The 15,017-nt window shown below is 39.1% G+C and overlaps 1 protein-coding gene across 1 annotated transcript; it reads left to right on the forward strand.

Annotated features, from left to right (window-relative positions):
• The first annotated feature begins 9,939 nt into the window (after nucleotides 1-9,939).
• LOC121366620 lies at nucleotides 9,940-15,017 on the forward strand. Its single transcript, XM_041490991.1, has 4 exons — nucleotides 9,940-10,058; nucleotides 11,368-11,443; nucleotides 13,219-13,659; nucleotides 14,896-15,017. The coding sequence occupies exons 2-4, from the start codon at nucleotides 11,368-11,370 to the stop codon at nucleotides 14,931-14,933; spliced, it is 555 nt and encodes a 184-aa protein (XP_041346925.1). The 5' UTR covers nucleotides 9,940-10,058; the 3' UTR covers nucleotides 14,934-15,017.

Raw genomic sequence — 15,017 nt, forward strand, 5'->3', positions numbered from 1 at the left:
CTAATATAGAGTCATTTTATTACACAATAAATGAGTAATCAGACTTCCTATATTTGATTTAACAATAAAATATGAAGAATATCTGACACAAAATTGCGAATATCTCATAAACCGATAGACTTTTGCAAAAGTTGGAGTTATTTTACTGATACTTAAAAGATGAGATTTTATCATGCATATTATGTTGCTAAACTTCCTTTTTCATTGATAACTGCATTTGATAACTATGACGAACTAACAGAAACCCTCTCCGGGAAGGACACACTCCATGACACTGTTGGCATCTGCTATCAAAACAAATTAACAATGCCACGTGAACAGGGTAACTTCACTGAGACTCAGAACTTCCCACAGAAAAGACGACTGCAAGACGAAAGTTTATGGATCCCCTCCAAACGAAGAAGGCGACAATATGACCCACCAGGCAAGAATATTGAGCCATACAAGAGGAAACCATCCATGTCAGCATTTTCCTTCGAGGTGTATGAGGTTAATCCCCCAGAAAACCTCGGGAAGATTCAGAAAATGAACCATATATGGATGTTGTCCTGTTTCTTACGAAAAGACACGCCCATGTGGAGGGGATGGAATTCCCTTGTTCACCATGATAGCCTCCCACAGCAGGTAATAGGATATATGGAAAATATAGACCTACCACCAACCAGACTGGATGTCGTGCAAGAAACACTTCGCATAGCACAGAAGGTAGCATATGAGTGTGGAGACCCTTATGCCATTGTTAGTTATGATCTGGCCATCACTAAGCCAGCCCTACAGATTCAGGCACAAGAGTCTCCCAAATATGATAATGTCTTCATTTGCTTTGGGACATTTCATATCACAATGGCATATTTCGGTTCATTAGGTTATCTCCTTGATTCATCAGGTGCCTCTGAGATATTGTGCAATGTTGACGTCCTAGCCTCTGGTTCTGTGCGTGGCTTTCTTAGCGGAAAGCATTTCAATCGTTGTAAACGTCTGCATCCACTTCTTGCCACAGCTCTGCAGATCCTGCATTTCCGTCGGTTTACTGAACTGCATGGAGTTGTATCTGATGAAGGTAAAGACTGTGCTGGATTCCTTTGCTGAGAATCCATCAGAAGCGAGTCTGTCAGAGGTCCTTCAGTCTGATGCTTGCAACAATTTGTTAGACAGATATAACAAGTACACTGACACCACGAGAAGTGGGGAACATGGGAAGACAGCTATGTTCTGGATAATCTACATAGATCTGGTTCACTTGTACTTGTTACTTGATTATGCCTGCCGAACAAATGATGTCGATCTATACATCCACGCCCTTGGTCGTATGTGCCCCATCTTTTTCGCCACACATCGCCCCAATTACGCCAGATGGATGACAAGGTTTCACTTGCATTTGTTGAACATGGACAACACTCATAAAGGGATCCGTGACATGTTTGAAGGAGGAGCTCTCTCTATTCGCCGCACAGCAAAGAATTTCTCACGCAGTGCTGTAGACCTTACACTCGAGCAAACTGTCAACAAAGATGCAGCGTCAAGACATGGTGGCATTGCAGCATTCACTCAGTGCGTCAATGCTAGGAAAAGGTGGACGCTTACAAGATCTTTCAGGGGAGCTATTGTAGGATGTCTCCTGGATATGGCTGGTCTTACTCTTAATGAGGAAATTTCGCCAGAGCTAAAGCCATACAGAATCAAAAGGGACAACAATGACTTACAAGTAATCTTGAAAAGCCTGGAAGAAACCTTGAATCCATTTCAAGAAAACCTGCCTTAGCTTTACTGCCTCACAACTGGTCGTGCAACTTCTGCTGATGTACAGAATGATCTTACTGGAGTTGTAGACAAAGGGAATGAATGGTATAAAGAGTTTGTCACAGAGTGCCAGGCTGACCCAAAACGTTTCGAAAAGCCAATAAAGCGTCGAAAGGTCAAGAACTTCACAGGGGATGCATTACAGACAAGAATTTCATCAAAAGACCAGAAGATAAAGGAAATCCGATGCACACGTGATGTCTTCGGTAGATTGCTCTTTCTTGCTGCCACAAAGAAGCTTGATTTGACTAACGTTCTGTCCTTCCCACTCACAGAAGTGCCACTTTCCCTTTGTCACATAAATGGAGCCATGAACAAAACGGATAAGTCGGCCTTAATGAAGAAGTTGGAAGCTGAGGGGACTGCAAACACAGAAACTGGTCATGTTGATGTCTACATTCTTGATGCCATGTTCTTTTTGCGCACACTACCAGAGCTACCTCAAACCTTCGGTGGCATTGCAAGACTTGTACTTCAACAGGCCTGTTCATTTTCCAAGGTAGTCCATATTGTCTGCGATACATACAACGAAGGACCCTCCATCAAAGGGTATGAACGCGAGGAGAGAGGAAACCATCAGGTTAGGTATACGATTACTGGACCATCTCAACGGAGACCAGCAAACTTCAACCAAGCACTTCTATCGGCATCCTTCAAAACGGCACTCCTGCTTTTCCTTCGAGATGAATGGACATCTTTGACTTATGTTGAAGTATTAGAAGGTCATACGGTCTACTTTGGCCTCGAAGAAAGTTGCTACTTGTATAAAGCCGACGATGGAAACATCCAAACCCAGGAAGTGAAGGAACTGAATAGTGCTCATGAAGAAGCCGACAGCAGAATCATCTTCCATGCTGATTTCATTGGGAAACTATGCCAAGCCAGATCACAGACTGTTGTTGTTCGTAGCTGCGACACTGATGTTTTTATACTACTACTCTATCACGAGAAGTATTTGAATGTCACCATCTGGATGGATACTGGCACCAGCTCGAGGAATACCAGACGCCTGATCAACATATCAGAACTTGCCCAGAAACTAACACCACCTGTGTGTTCTGCACTCCCAGTCTTTCACGCCTTCTCTGGATGTGACTACACGGCCGCATTCCTTCGTAAAGCAAAGGCAAGACCCTATGGACTGATGATCAAGAATGCAGAATACATATCAGCATTCGCTGAACTAGGATCAAGTGAAAATGTTGAGCCCCAGGTTTCTGCAACTCTTGAGCAATTTGTTTGCTGTATGTATGGGATCTACAAAGCGACAGATGTGAATGACACTCGGTTTGTCCTCTTCAAGAAGTCATATGCTCCAAGGAATGAAGACAGTCCAATGGAGAAGATCAAATCTACTGACCCTTGTTGCCTACCACCATGCAAAGATGTTCTTCAACAAAAGATAAAGAGGGCAAACTATGTTGCACATCTATGGGAAAATGCCAGACAATCCAATCCAATCAAATTTCCAGCACATGGCCATGGATGGAGACTCACAGACAATAACAAACTGGAATTTGTTTGGTTTGAGGGCCCACAGAGTCCAAGTAAACTTTGCACAGAACTGGCAGAAGATGCTTCATTCAACGATCATGAGGAAGAAGAAGAGGATGATGAAAATCTCACCTACAGTGTCTCTTCTGATGAAGAAGACGATGACGAAGAGGATTGAGTAGGTTCTTTGGCCATTCAAGTATATGATTTGACCTTGTTTCATTAGCTTGTCCACCATTGGCTAATCGTCAAGATTGACCTTTTCCATAGTCCAAAGTTTGCACCGGAATTCACCTATATTCTTTGAAAAACTGCATTGACTAGTGTTCTGCGTGTTGACAGCATTGAACATAAATATATGCATGCTAAAGTAGCATCTTGTAAGTATCAGTAAAATAACTCCCTCTTTTGCAAAAGTCTACCGGTTTACGAGATATTCACACTTTTCTGTCAGATTTTCTTCACATTTTAAGGTTAAATTAAAGGTAGGGAGTCTTATTACTCATTTATTTGTGCATAAAATGACTCTTTGTTACTTTGGGTGGATAATATGGTTACTGAAAAACATTTCTCAAAAAAATTGTAAAATGCACTTATTTGACCTTTGACCTTACCCTGTGACCTTATCCACCGCTGAGTACACTTAAGGATTAACTTTTCTGATAGCCCAAGGTATACTCTTTCCAAAATTAGCCACCAAACAAATGGTCATTTTCATCAGATAAATGACCCTGGGCTCTTGGACTATTTGAACACTGGATCGCAATGGAGACAGTGCGGCCGCCAGGGCGTCGGTTGGACGCCGCTGGATAATCTGTCGAGCGCTGGCTGATCAAAGAACAGATCGGTAGGCGTCCTGGCGGAGTCCGGCCAGGCGACTGGCGATTGATGTCGGGCTTACCCCCGGCGTCCGCGCTTCGAGTATATACAGATGCGTTGTATAAATCTTGGGGTGGCAGGTGGGGGCCGTTTAGAAGCCGCCGGGGGGTCTGGTCGGGACTAGCAGGGCGCCCGGCCGATGTTGTACAAATCGCCCGGGATCCGTGAGGGGGCCGTAAGGCTATCGTAGGATGGCTGTGAGGGGCTCGTGAAAATCACATGGCGCCCGGCGGATTTTTGTCCAATAATTTTCGTCAAAATCTTCAGCCAGCCGACAGATCACCGTTCGGGTTCCGGCAGGCCGTCGGGCGGGGCCCTAGCGACACATCTACGGGATTGCCACGACCTAAAATCGCGCTTGGAAAATGGCAGATTTCGGAGTCAGGTTTTCACGCCCGCGGCGGAGCCGGTAGAAATCGGGCTGCGTCCGGCCGGACGCCTCACGAAAATGCTCTTTTTGGGCTTTTTTTTAGGAGTCGCGTGGGCGCCGCGACCGATATGTGTGGGCCGCTTAAGGTTAATTGTAGTGACTTACGGTGAATTTTACAACTGGCACCGTAAACTTTACAGCCGTTCCACAAAGCAACCGTATGGTGCCCCTTTAATGATTAAAACATTCTTTAAGAAGAAGTACGAATTAGTTAAATAATGAATTGGTTACCGACTTTTCGGAACATCTTAGATGTATTCATTGGTATCGGACATCCATGAAGTAAATTTGTCAGTTTATTTGCTAAGACATGAGAGTTATCTCCCGTATTTTCGTGTGAAAGCCTAGAATGTTTTTTTCATCGAACGCCTAGTTTTATAAAAGGTATTTGGCATATATATATTAGATCTATTTTTATACAAAAAGTTAGAATCCTTCTTAGAAAATGACAAAATCATCATTTAACTGTCATTTGACAGCTACGTTAGTGGCTTACAACTGCCTCGTACCTATTGTAAATTTTCACAGTAATTTACGATGATAGTAAGCTACGCTGCGTCGTGGAACGGCCTCGCGATCGTAGAAAAAAGTTAAGGTCGCGATGGTAGGTATTGACGGCAATAGTAGTGCTAAGATCGCTTCGTGGAACGGGGCCCTGATGGACGAGTAGGGTGGTGTTCTTAAGAATCAAGAAAGTCATAAATGAATTTAAAAGACATGTTATTTCCCAATTGTGCACACGGCATTAATCAATGCCAAATTCTTATCAATGAATCACAAGAATCCTATAACGATTATTTGTATAGAAAGTTTTCGTATTCTCCAAGAGTCTGTTACAGAGTGTGTTTGGGTGTGACAGTACTACATACAAGTTCAAGGACATCAACAATGGCTGGCATGGGAGCGTATTGATTGATTGCAAACATGTTTTATTGTACGAAGAACAAAAGAATTGGGCACAAGTTTGACAACTTACGAGGCCCTCTTCTATATACATACAATATACTTGGCGACCTATATTACATAGCTGTAAATATAAACTACATGTATACATTCAAGGATAACCAGTGGAAGGAAATGAATTATATATAAAAAAATGTGAAGGAAAAGTTTAAAAAAAAAAAAAAAAAAAAATGATGCAAAAGATTACACAAATAGTACATCACGTGCAGTTAAACTTCCTATCACATTTACAAATAATCCTGATGGTAATTTAAATAATACTTTATTTATCAAAACGATGAGGGTTTTTTAATATATATTTGAACATAAGTAAATATTTCTTTATTATTAGCATCGTATAATGTGCTTCGACCATATAACAGTAATTGTAAATCTATTGGTTGAAAATGCTGTAAGGATTACATAGAATCTGTCTCTGTTCTTCATATTTTTCACATTGAAAGAAAAAAAATGGATATTGTTTTCTAATCTGTATCCACAGTTACACGTAGGGTCCGTGGTAAGTCCACATCTGTACAGATCGGCGTTCAAAGGACTTCATCCATGTCGTAATCTTGTATGTAATATATTTTCTATTCTTTTTCGACAGGAAAAATAATATGGAACTTTATTTACCCCTGGTGTTATTGCTTTTTTGAAAGAAGATATTGTTTCACACTTTCTAATTGCTGGACTTAAATTATTCCATAAATCAATTGCTGAATAAATAAATGATGAGTGTATGTAGTGCCAGACGCTTGAGAAATTCCGAGCTCTTCTCCAAGGATGAGAAGGACGCCCTCTTGCCACATTGGTTGAAGAAAATTATCTCTTCCAGAATAATAATTATGTTAATCCCAACCTAACCTCTGGTGCATTCTGGATGATCGGCTGCCGAAATCCCACCATAATCTAGAATCTCTTCCCTTAATTACTGGTTGATGCAAATCACCACCCTAACCTCTGGTGCATTCTGAATGATTGGCTGCTGAAATCCCCCACCAAATACCTCTGGTGCATCCAGAATCTAGAATCTCTTCCCTTAATTACTGGTTGATGCAAATCACCGCCCTAACCTCTGGTGCATTCTGAATGATTGCCTGCTGAAATCCCACCATAATCCAGAATCTCTTCCCTTAATTACTGGTTGATGCAAATCACCGCCCTAACCTCTGGGGCATTCTGAATGATTGGCTGCTGAAATCCCACCATAATCCAGAATCTCTTCCCTTAATTACTGGTTGATGCAAATCACCACCCTAACCTCTGAGGCATTCTGAATGATTGCCTGCTGAAATCCCACCATAATCTAGAATCTCTTCTCTTAATTACTGGTTGATGCAAATAATTGTTTATCAGCCCAGCAAGCACTCTTAATCGGGGAAATAAAAATATTTTGCTTTACAATTTATGTATCTATCTGTTTGTCTGTCTGTATGTCTGTCTATATCCATATATCTATATATAAGGCTTTAGGTGTGCATCTTGAAGACACGCGGGGCGGGATTTAGCTCAGTGGGTTGAGTGCTTGCCTGAGGTTCCTACGTCGGTGGATTCATTCAACTGATCGGGTGTTTCTCGTTCCAAACTAGTGCACCACAACTGGTCAAAGGCCGTGGTATGTGCGTTCCTGTCTGTGGGGAAGTGCGTATAAAACAGCCGTTGCTGCTAATGGAAAAATGTAGCGAGTTTCCTCTGATGACATCCATTAGCTGATGATTAATTAATCAATGTGCTCTAGTGGTGTCTTTAAACAAAACAAACTTTAACTTTTGAAGTTACACACACGCACGCACGAACGCTCACACGCACGCACACACTTTTAAGAAACATCGTTGATCATTCCAATGAAGCTGTTTTTAAAACAAAAGTGCTCAAACGATTTATGGTGGAATTTTAATGAATTTGTATGGGGTATTTCAAGCTCTCACTGTGAAAATGTTTCATCGGTGACAGTACATTTTTATTATCTCATATTAATTTACTCACCAAACATTGCAATATGTGCAAAAATTATAAAGGTATAATGACTTTTCGATCTTGTATACAATTGTACAGTAAAGAATCAGTAAATGCTTTAAAAAGTCACTTTTTCCTTTAATTCCAATGTATTTAAAACTCCGTTTAAGTAGTGAAGATATGTACTTGTGTGTCTGTTGGATGCCATTTTAAACAACGCAACTAATGTTCTCTTTGTTGCATTACAAAAAACATGATTAATTCGACTACACACCCTAAAAAGGAAACGTCATAGTAATTCATGCACCTATTCACTTTGTGGCCCGTGGACCAAACTTTATCTGGTGACCAATGATTTTTTTTGGATATTCTAGTAATATAAGGATATCTTTATAATATGTGAAAATTTCAAGAAAGTGTAATGACTTTTAAATTTTGTCCAAATTTCCCCTTAAGCTTAAGATTATATGATGAAGAGAGTATTACCCTCGTGTGTTTCGGTATCCTCAGTATCATTTATTAGGAATAAAAATAATACAGTTTGTATTCCTAATATATGATATTGACGATACCGAAAAACACTTTGGTAATAATGTCTGTCTGTCTCTGACTGTGTGTGTGTGTGTGTGTGTGTGTCTCTCTCTCTCTCTCTCTCTCTCTCTCTCTCTCTCTCTCTCTCTCTCTCTCTCTCTCTCTCTCTCTCTCTCTCTCTCTGTATATAGTAATAATAATTATATAATAATACAGTGTAAATAATCTTACGTCTACTATTCCTGCTGCTGCTGCTATAAATAAATAAATAAATAATTAAATAAATAAATAAATTAAATAAATACAAATAAATAAATATAAATAAATAAACTTTAACGTTGAGCTAAACGCAAAAGTATTTGATCATATTTTCAATCAATTTGTTTTTCACCTACATTATAATGAACATCCATATGTGCAACTATAGCTCAAATGTCAGTGATCTACGACTTATAGTTTCTGAAAATTGGCGCTAAACGCGAAAGTTGACACCGCCTATCGCCGCCTCCGACCATAAGTGTACGAAACGGGGGGGGGGGGGGGGGGGGGGGGGAGGAGGAGGAGGAGGAGCAATCGACCTTTTTTTTCATTTCAACTTATTTTCATGCTTATATCGAATTAAGGTTCAAGCACGCTGTCCTGGGCACACACCTCATCTATCTGGTATGTCTGTTCAGGACAGTGGGGTAGTTGTTAGTTGGTTAGTGAGAGAGAAGAGGGTGCAGTGGCCTTATATTTACCCATTGAGCCCTTACGAACTCGATCTGGGTTGGAGCCGGTACCGGCCTGCGAACCCTGTACCTACCAAACTGAAGTCTGATGGCTTAACCACTGTGTCACCGAGGGAAGTGTACGAAACGAACGGGGGGGGGGGGGGGGGGGGGGGGGGATCGTCTGTTGTGAGGCACACTGGGACATGAAGAGGGCGCTCTAACCCTGAGCTACATCCCATGCTGGTTATACAGATGTTGTATTCATTAATTACGACCGCATGGATATTGCGTTATGTCTGATTAACTCCAAACAACAAGACATGTAAGGGTGTGTGTGTGTGTGTGTGTGTGTGTGTGTGTGTGTGTGTGTGTTTGCAGTTTCGCGGTCTCCGCATCATGGTATGCAGCTGGTGGTATGGGGTAATAATTATGAACACACTTTCTGATCTAACCTTGTCACAGCTATATTCACCAGTAGCGGATCCAGAGCATCTTAAAGGGGATGATGGTACATCCATGTCAAAACGAGTCGGTGCTAATAAGACGTTATGTTTTGAAATTCTTAATTATATGAAACATTTGTAAACCAAACAAAAGTATCTATAATAGCTGAGGTTCCTATAAGTACAGTGAAACTTGTGCAGGCCCGTTGGAACTGGGGCGGGGGAGAGGATGACGTGGTGTCTGTGCGCACCCCCACCCCCCCCCACACACACACACACACACACACACACACACATACACACAGAAGGCTAAAATTTTGTTTTTCCTACACATTATAAATAAAGGTAAAACTGTGGCTTGTGCCGCCCTCTTCATTATAGGGGCTGAGAAACCCCATTATTTGTTGGGCATCCCCTCAAAACCCATTCCAGATATCATTCTTACGGGCCTGCTGTGTTAAACAGCCATCAAAGCAGTATAAAATTAGTGTTTTTTTTAACAAAGTTGGTTGCTTAAAACAGGTCAGTTTTAACTATATTACATAATTTGGGAAATACATACAACAGGTGGCTGCATTATACAGATAGTCACTAAAGCAAGTTTGACTGTAATAAGGGGAGATTCCCCACCCTGGACCTTAACTGGACCTGCCGCTGTTCATATACTGTTTGTTTTAAAAGAAATTAACAAAACAGATGTGACTGCCAATTATCTACATTCTGCTGACCACTGGTGACATCTGCTGGACGAGTTGAGAAAACTTCCATATAAAGGACCAACAGTTTGAACGTTAACCACAAAACACTTCCACACTTTCACGGACCATTTCAAGTTCTACAGTGGACGTTTCCAGAAACAATACTAAGGTAAGTTGTGTATGGAATAGAACTAAGCAAATTGTCACTACAGGCTATTACATATAAAATTGTAATCTCCAGATTTAGAATGGATCAGCCAGTTTCTTTTCGTCACATCTTGAGTTTCGCTTTATGACGGCTTTAAAGTGACCGACCCTATATTGTTTAAACGCTAAGGCATAATTCTCACTATTAGAGCCGTTGTTGATAACTGAAATCATACTTTACTTAGAATTTATTGTTTAGATTGTCCATTTCCGTCCGCCTGAAGTGTTTCTGGTCGTCCTGGTGTTTTTAATAGCACAAAATACATTTTCATATTTTTAAAAACGTCTGAGAAGTAACTGTTTTACTTATTACTTACTTATACGTTCCATCGAACGTTTTCAGAAAACAATACAAAGGTAAGTTGTGTATTTTAGATATCCAAGACTGTCACAGCTATAGATTATTGTATTTAGTGTAATTTAAAAAGCATAAAAGGTAATTCTTTGTCGAGCACAGTTCTATCAAAAACAATGAAAAATAATTTCGACCATACGTTATGGGTTGAAGTATAACTACATGGATTTTAGTTAGCTCTTTTGATCGGTGATGAATTTGCTGGACTTTTATTTAATGTTAGTATCGTTTCTTTTTTGTATATACATATTTTAATTTATGGGAGATAATGCGCTATTCTTAGACTGATACTTAATAATTGTTATGTGTCCAGTTCTAAAATGATCAATGAATTTGACAAAATTGCAAATAGTTGTTTGTTCACAGGGTCGTGTCTAGCGGGGGTGGGGTGGGATAGGGGGAAGAAGAGTGACAATTGCTTCTATCCAAAGTAAAATACTAAAAACTGCAATTTTTTAACATGTACTGATATTAATCTTACAATTCATATATGAATTTTAGAAGTTTTAAAGGGACATTCCTGAGTTTGCTGCATTGTAAGATGTTTCCGACTAATAAAATATTTCTACGATTAAACTTACATATTAAATATATTTTCTTGTTTAGAATATCGGTGTCTGTATATTCAATGTGTTTCTGGTCGTCTCAATATTTGTAAAAAGCCCAAACTGGATTTTGTTTTCAAATAATTTCGTAAGTATGAAAAAACAATATTTGGGGAAATACGATGAAATTTAACCTAGTACAAATATTAGAACGATCAGAAACACGTTTAATATACAGCCACTAATATTTTATGCAGAAAAATATATTTAATATGTAATTACAGTCGTTAAAATGTCTCTGTTAGTCGATAACATCTTAAAAAGTGCAGCAAACTCAGGAATGTCCCTTTAATTTAATTTGTGTATTTCAGATGAAATCTCTGATGATAGTTTTGGGTCTTCTTGTCTCGTGCACGTTCAGTTATAGAATCACTATAGAATGTAACGGTAAGTAGTCTTATTTCACCATTATTCATATGTGATCATAATTGATTTCAGACTGTTAACATATATTTTCAGACTGTTAACATATAATTTAAGACGGTTGACATATAATTTAAGACTGTTAACATATAATTTTCAGACGGTTAACATATAATTTCAGACTGTAACCACTGAGCGTTTAAAATATTTTTACTATATAATAGGTAGCATATCCAGTTTAATAAAAATATGTGATATTTTTCAGATCACATGCTTTCAGAATTTGATAACTTTGCAAATTAGATGCACATTAATCAGGTCACGGAATTATGTTTATTGGCATTTAAGGGAGCGTACTACGGCAACACTATACAATTGACGTATAAATTAATATATCCCAAACAAAAACATTTCAATAGCAAGTTTATATTGAAAGTTGTCCAGCGTTCAGGCCCCCCCCCCCCCCCCCCCCCGAAACAAAAAAATCACCTCTCGAAAAAACCCAAAAAAGAAAACAAACCCCGACATGTCCTAATTTGGTTTCATGTAAGGATATTGAAAACGACACATATTCATTTTGAATAAGCTCATTTTATTTTACCAAAACATGTTGCTTACATGCATGTACATTAGATTTAAGAAACACATTGTATTAACCTTGAGATTATACAATGAAAATATTATTACCCGTGTGTGTTTCAGTATCGTCCATATCATATACATGTATTAAGAATTAAAATGATGTATTATTCTTGCCAGAGACTCGCATATACAATATTTATTCCTAATATATGACGACAGACGACATTCTTCATTATATATGCAAGTATCACTGTTTTTTCTTTAAAAAAAAAAAAAATCTGGGCCAGTGTTTTTACAGATTATATATAATAATAACACATTTTTGTTCAGAACACCTTTCTTTTTCGGTTTACGTAAATGAAAACTGAAATTATTAAAATAAATCCCACCTAGAATATTCAAGCTTGCACCTCTGCACAGGTCAGAACCCAGTGGATAATTTATCAATGTCGTAATGGTATTTCTGCCATGTGCTTCGTCTACTTAGAATTCTACATGAGTGGTCGTTAGTTACCAATTATCTTACAACGAGCTGTTGTAAACTGTATCTTTATCCCGTACATTATTGTGTACATATCTGTATAATATATGCTATATTGTTTGTATGATGCTGATGAGTTGTAACACTTAAGGCAATAAAAGGAACTTGAACTTGAACTTGAACGAGCGAAAACGAGTTGGATACGTTTCTAAATAATGAGTTGAAAGATAAATGGTATCCGAAACAAATGTAGTAATCTAGTATGTCCCATATGTGTGTTGTTGATGTGTGTTATCATCAATAACGAATGTTATTCTCACCAACGGGTGTATAAGGAATGATGATACTATAGTCCGTCACATCCTCCTATTTGTAAATAATTTCAGTTTGCTTTGACGTCAGACGTAAAGTAAAAGTGGTTTGGAAATAACAAAACAATACTATTTTTGTGTACAATTTAGAAAACAATCGGCTCAGAAATAAATAGCTTATAGTAAATTCCATAATATGAAAAAAGGCGTTCCCTGTGGGAAGGACACTAAGTATATATCCACTCTTCATGACGAAACATATTTCTTACTTCGTCTTTATGAGGACTGCCACACCAAAAACAGAGAATAATTGTCTTTGTCTAGACTCATACCTATTGACTGTACAGTAGTTTTACATACCTACCACCTACTAATTAAATAATATGTTGAGATGTCGATAAACAAAATCACTTCTTTTTTTTCAGATGGCGGCAGCACAATATCGAGCTCTGGTCTTACGGACTTGCTATCTATGGTCTTGGGCAAAGGTGATGATGATGGACTAGGTCTGGGAGGTGGTGATGATGGACTAGGTCTGGGAGGTGGGGATGTTGGATTGGGCCTGGGAGGTGGTGATCTGTTGGGGCTGGTCGGAGGAGACGAGGATGGTGAGGATGATGACGACGTGGACGATTTGTCCGCATCGCTGAGGGAACTCGCTAAAGCTCTTCAAGAAAACAAGCAGACCGCTGAGGCTGAGACTCTCAACAATGCTGCTGACGTCATTGACAAACTGAGCGAGCAGATGAACAAGGAGGTGGAGGGTGAGTTGAAGAAGGGGGACAGCGAGCTGGAGAAGGAGCTGACTAATGAGGTGGAGAAGGAAACACAGGAAGAGGTCAACGACCAGAAAGAGGAGAACAAAGGTTTGTTTCATTATTCACACGCGTTTATGAAACAGGGCCCGTGTTATAAAACTTTTAGAGTCCAGACTCAATCTCTAATGACGTCACACACATACAATTTGTATGACGTTGTCATGACATTAGTGTCTCAGACCATATTAGTTTTTTTTAAGCACCAGGTCAGAGGCTTAGTGGAAGGAATATATTAATTTTCAAGGCCTAAAATACACTGGAACTGGGATTGGACCTGGGTCTGGCGAATGTGAAGCATCTTTACTGATTTTACCCACATTATTAATGAAAACAACAATAAACGAACAAAAATTAATACATTGCAAACAATGTGTCAACCTTTTTTCTAGGTATGGTCGTGTCCCTGAAAACACAATTGTTTCTTTTACACCTACGTATTAATACATAAACAAGTGTCAATGTTAACTACACAGACACCTCGGCCAACATAGCAGCATAACAATGCCGTATTGACAGCTCTGTGTTGGCCTTCCACACGTGTCTGTGTTTATCAACACCTCTTAAAGTAGCTGTATCTCAGAGGGGCGGGATGTAGCTCACTGGTAAAGCGCTCGCTTGATGCACGGTCTGTCTCGGATCGATCCCAATCGGAGGGCCCATTGGGCTATTTCTCGTCCCAGCCAGTGCACCACGACTGGTATATCAAAGGCCGTGGTATGTGCTATCCTGTCTGAGGGATGATGCATATAAAAGATCCCTTGCTACTAATGGACCAATGTAGTGGGTTTCCTCTCTAAGACTATGTCAAAATTGCCAAATGTTTGACATCCAATAGCCGATTATTAATAATCAATGTACTCTAGTGGTGTCGTTAAACAAAACAAACTTTCTTTAATTCAGTTGATATTATCGTGTTTAATCATTGTCTGGTTACTCGTATAAATATAGTAAACAGTAAATCATAGACTTCGTTATATCGAGATCTGAGAACGAGAATTCGTTATATGAAAGGTCATGGTTTCACAAAAACTGGTTTAAACCTTTAAAACATTCTGAAAACACACACGAAAACAAAGCAACTGTATTTATTCATATTTTATAGCTTTTTACCACTCTTATTACCTATATATATATATATCTACATTTAAAGCTACATTAAAAAGAAATCGAAGTAATTTTCACAAAGAGTGATCATATACAGTTCTGATGTTAGTCATTACTGCAAAAGTAAAAACCTAACACATAATTAACCAGAACTTGAATTTGTTCAATTTTGTTTTTCAGTCTTGGAACAGCTTGATTCAACATCACCTCTTCCATGAACAAACCAGTTTATAACATATGCTGTACGATATCGACGGTGTTGAACTGGAAAACCATCTAATGGAATTTGAATCCCAGCACAA

The sequence above is a fragment of the Gigantopelta aegis genome, unplaced genomic scaffold, assembly GCF_016097555.1.
Source record: "Gigantopelta aegis isolate Gae_Host unplaced genomic scaffold, Gae_host_genome ctg6401_pilon_pilon:::debris, whole genome shotgun sequence".
NCBI classification, from domain to species: Eukaryota; Metazoa; Mollusca; class Gastropoda; order Neomphalida; family Peltospiridae; genus Gigantopelta; species Gigantopelta aegis.